Source organism: Martes martes (genome assembly GCF_963455335.1).
Source record: "Martes martes genome assembly, chromosome: 10".
In the NCBI taxonomy this organism is placed as follows: domain Eukaryota; kingdom Metazoa; phylum Chordata; class Mammalia; order Carnivora; family Mustelidae; genus Martes; species Martes martes.
This window is the reverse complement of record NC_137898.1, coordinates 1,683,444-1,687,392: the sequence shown is the minus strand read 5'-3', so window position 1 is coordinate 1,687,392 and position 3,949 is coordinate 1,683,444. Positions and strand designations below refer to the sequence as shown.

General features: G+C 68.3%; 1 protein-coding gene across 1 annotated transcript; it reads left to right on the top strand.

Annotated features, from left to right (window-relative positions):
* Nucleotides 1-2,217: 2,217 nt before the first annotated feature.
* Nucleotides 2,218-2,778, top strand: INS (insulin; the record flags this gene model as incomplete). Its single annotated transcript, XM_080815666.1, has 2 exons — nucleotides 2,218-2,404; nucleotides 2,636-2,778. 2 exons carry the CDS (start codon nucleotides 2,218-2,220, stop codon nucleotides 2,776-2,778), a joined length of 330 nt encoding a protein of 109 aa, XP_080671792.1.
* Between the last annotated feature and the right edge of the window lie 1,171 nt (nucleotides 2,779-3,949).

The window sequence follows — 3,949 nt, the reverse complement described above, 5'->3', positions numbered from 1 at the left end:
GAGCCCGGGAGAGGTCCCGAGGTCTGCCCCCTGCCCGTCCCCGGCCTGCCCCCGGCCGCTGCCCAGGGGAGGGGCGGGGTCCCTGGGCGCCCAAGAGCCCCCAGAGAGCCCCCCTGCTGGAAGGCACCCCGCAGACTCCCACCCGCCGCGTCCAGCCCCGCCTGCGGTGTCCGCGTCCCGCCCTCGCCGCCCGCTCACAGCCTCAATAAAAAGAAGCAGCCCTCCCAGCGCCTCCCTCCGCGTCTGTGCGCCGGCTCCGGCTGTGGCCCCTCACACCCTGCTCCCAGCCTCACCCCCAGGTCTCTCTTCCACCTCCCTCCTCCTCCAAGACCTCACCGGGCCACCCCGGCCAGAGAGAAGACGCCCTGCTCGGCCCAGAGGACTAGCCTGCGCCGAGCCCGCAGCAGCTCGGGGGCGAAGGGGGCCTCATCCCCGTGGTGTGGCAGCATGGGGGCAGGGGGCATAGGGAACCCCACCTGGGGTTCACAGCTCTGGATTTGGGGGATGCAATTCCAAGGCTGGGCTGCAGGCCGGGCCCTCCCACAAGCCGGGTGTCCCCACTGGAGGACAGGGGCACAGGGGCCAGCCCGTAGCAGGTGCAGGGATGAGCCCGGAGGCATCCCACCCGCTGGTTCACAGATGACCTCTCTGGGCCTGAGTCCCAGCAAGGTGGCTGTGGCAGGATTCGGGCTGTGTAAGATGTCCCTCGGCTCACTCGAGGGGTCTGGATATGGCCCTCCAGCTGGAGCCCCCCACATCCTCCAGGGCTGGCCTGGCCAGGGGCCCACTCCTCCCACTTTGCCCCTGTCCTTGGAGAGAGCAGCCTGGGGCTTCCCTCTCCCCTGCTGCGGGGTGGGAAATGTCCACTTGTCTCCCAGGCCCTGCTCACTCCTGGCAGCCATCCCCGCCCCACCCCGCCAGGGGCCTGGCATTAAGCTTTTAGGATGTCAGTCCCGGCCAACTCCTAATCATCCGTCAAGGCCCTCCCAGACAGAGGCTTCTCCCCCAGCCCTCCCTGGCAGTCTGTCTGTCCATCACCTGTGCCTTAAGCACCTCGCCCATGCCCGGGCCTCCAATACCGGCATCTCTTCAGCCCACGAGACACCGTTGGGGCCATCTTTGAGGGCTGTGATCCCCACTGAGACCTGGGGGAGGGCTGAGGGCCGGCCCTGACACTCCCTGGCCCTTGGTCTGAGGCAACAGGAGGAGGCAGGACTCAGCTTGTCACAGACACACCCTGGTGGCAAGAAATGGCTAGAGGTGGCGGGTGCGGGGTCGTGGGTAGGGGGAGGGTCCTGACCTCTCTCCTCCTCCTGTCCAGGGGACAAGGGAGCACCCCAGGGGCCCAAACCATATGACAGCCAAGGGAGTCGCTGGTCTGAAAGGGGTAGCTTGGGGAGCTGGACAGGCCCGCCAGAAACAGGGGTAGCACGGAGAGGGAGTGTGGGCAGGGCTATGTGCTGCCCCCGCAGCAGAGAGGAGGCCTAGCCCGAGTGTCCACACTGTGGCTGGTCCCCACACTCGGCCCTCAGGGCAGTGCCCTGGGCGCTGAGGGTCTCAGCAAGGCTGCTGTGCTGGGGTGGGGGTGGGGGTGGGGCTGTGAGCAGGGACGGGGTGCTCCCCCACACCCCCCACGGCCTTGCACCATCCGAAGGGCCCGGGGGGGACAGACCAAGGACTGTGAGGGGTCCACGGGCCAGGCAGGAGAAGCCCCCTCCTCTTGGCCCCAACTCCCCTGGACTAATGTGGAAAATGTGGCTCAGGCAAGGCCGCGGGGGGTGGAGACATTTGCCGTCAGCTGCGAGTGGCCATCAGGCCCCTCGTTAGGACTCTAATGACCCAGCAGCCCGGAGGAGCTGACGGCTGGGAGTGGCTCCCGCAGCCCCAGCACAGGGGAAATGATCCAGAAATCGCCATCTCAGCCCCCCGCCATCTGCCACCCTGACTGGGGGCCCTAATGGGCCAGGAGCTGGGGTCAGGGACTATAAAGCCAGGAGGGCCCCGTGGCCGCCAACCCCCAGGGACCAGCTGCACCCTGACCCGGACAGCTAGCAGGTCTGTCCCCGTGGGCTCCTTGTGTGGGGTGTCTGGGCCCCAGAAGCACGAGAGTTCCTGCCTCAGAGCGTTTGGGGGGTGAGCACAGGGTGGGGTTCCTGGCTGGGGCACATGCCCCTTCGGCCTCAACCGTGTCTATCCCCCAGGTCCCCGTCCCCCGCCATGGCCCTCTGGATGCGCATCCTGCCCCTGCTGGCCTTGCTGGCCCTCTGGGCGCCGGCCCCGACCCCAGCCTTCGTGAACCAGCACCTGTGTGGGTCCCACCTGGTGGAGGCCCTGTACCTGGTGTGCGGGGAGCGCGGCTTCTTCTACACGCCCAAGGCCCGCAGGGAGGCAGAGGATCTGCAGGGTGAGGCCCGCCCCTGGCCCCCGGGGGATGTCAGGTGGGAGTGTTAGAAAGAACGACATTCCCTCTGTCACGTCCTGCAAGACCGGCGACCTGGTCAGTGTGGGGCAGCGAGGACGCGTGCGGGCTCTGGCCTCGGCGGCGCCCCGGGGGGCCTGGGGTCCAGTGGCCTGGGACGGGGGCGGGCAGGGGAGCGCGCTCCCTCCCTGACCGCTGCCCGCCTTGCTCCCGCAGCGAGGGACGCGGAGCTGGGCGGGGCGCCGGGAGCGGGAGGCCTGGCCCTGGGTCTGGAGGGGGCCCTGCAGAAGCGCGGCATCGTGGAACAGTGCTGCACGAGCATCTGCTCCCTCTACCAGCTGGAGAACTACTGCAACTAGAACGCGTCCCAGGCCCCGGCGGCCCCGGGACCTTCGGCGCCCTGCACCCCAAGCGAGTCAATAAACCCTTGAATGAGCCTGGCTGGCGTTGTCTGTGTGGCGTGGGGACGGAGGTGTCGGCTGGGGGGTGCTTTCCAGAGACCCCGTCCTGCTCTCTGCGCCGGGCCCTCCAAGCTCAGCCCCGGCTCACTGGGCGCCGGTGGGTGAGCCCCCCCCCCGGTGCTGGGAGGCCCCCACGGCCCCTGGTTGCCCAGGACAGAACAGAGAAGGGCTCTGGGGGCTCTAGGAGGCCTGGGGGCACTGGCTGGGAGCACATTCTCTTAGCGCCAAAGCCTTGAGTTCTCAGGGCCCCCAGCGAGCTTTCCGAGGGAAGAGAAGGAGAACGTTAGGGCAACTTCACACAGGTGGCCCGGCGGGCGTCTGCTGTGGGAGCTGTTTCTGATGGAGGCTGAGTGGAGGACGGGCTCTTGCAGGGACAGGGGACAGAGAAGGGCCTAAGAGGTTGCCCGGGGCCTCTCTAGTGCCCGTCGGCCACCCCTGTTCTGGACAGGCCCGGGGCCGCCCCAGCCCAGCCCAGCCCAGCCAGAGGAACCCACGCGTGTCCTGGAGGAATCAGGAGCCACCAAATGGCAGGCTTGGGCTGCAGGATGGCCTTGGACCCTGTGGGCACTGGGCAGGGACCTTGGGCTTAGCATTCAAGGGTGTCTCGGCTGTGTCTCCCCAAGGACTGCAGCCCACAGCACCCGGGTCGGGCGTCTCTGCTGCCCTGCGGCCCTCTCCTCCCGCTCAGCAGCCCAGACGTGGTGGTCAGTCCCAGAAGGGCCCTTGGGCCTAAGGACGAGGTCACTTGGCATTCAGGTCTTTAGGGTTCCTGCCGTGTGGGTCCACTGGGCACCCCGCCTAGGCCATCACCTGGTGTGCCAAAGAGCCTGGGGGCTGTCTGGACTGGCTGTGGCCTGGGAGGTCAGCGGGTCACCCTGGCTGCACACCAGCCCGGCCAGCTGGCCGTCCAGGCCAAACCAATCTGCGCTTCTCCTGAAGGCTCCGCCCGGGCTCGGGGCTGGGGATGGCTGGGCCTGGGACCAGGCGCCCGGGACCCCTGAGTCTGCAGACCACTCAGGGGCAGCCTCGCGGCCAGAAGTAGATCCCCCTCCTGGGAGGGCCTGGCTGC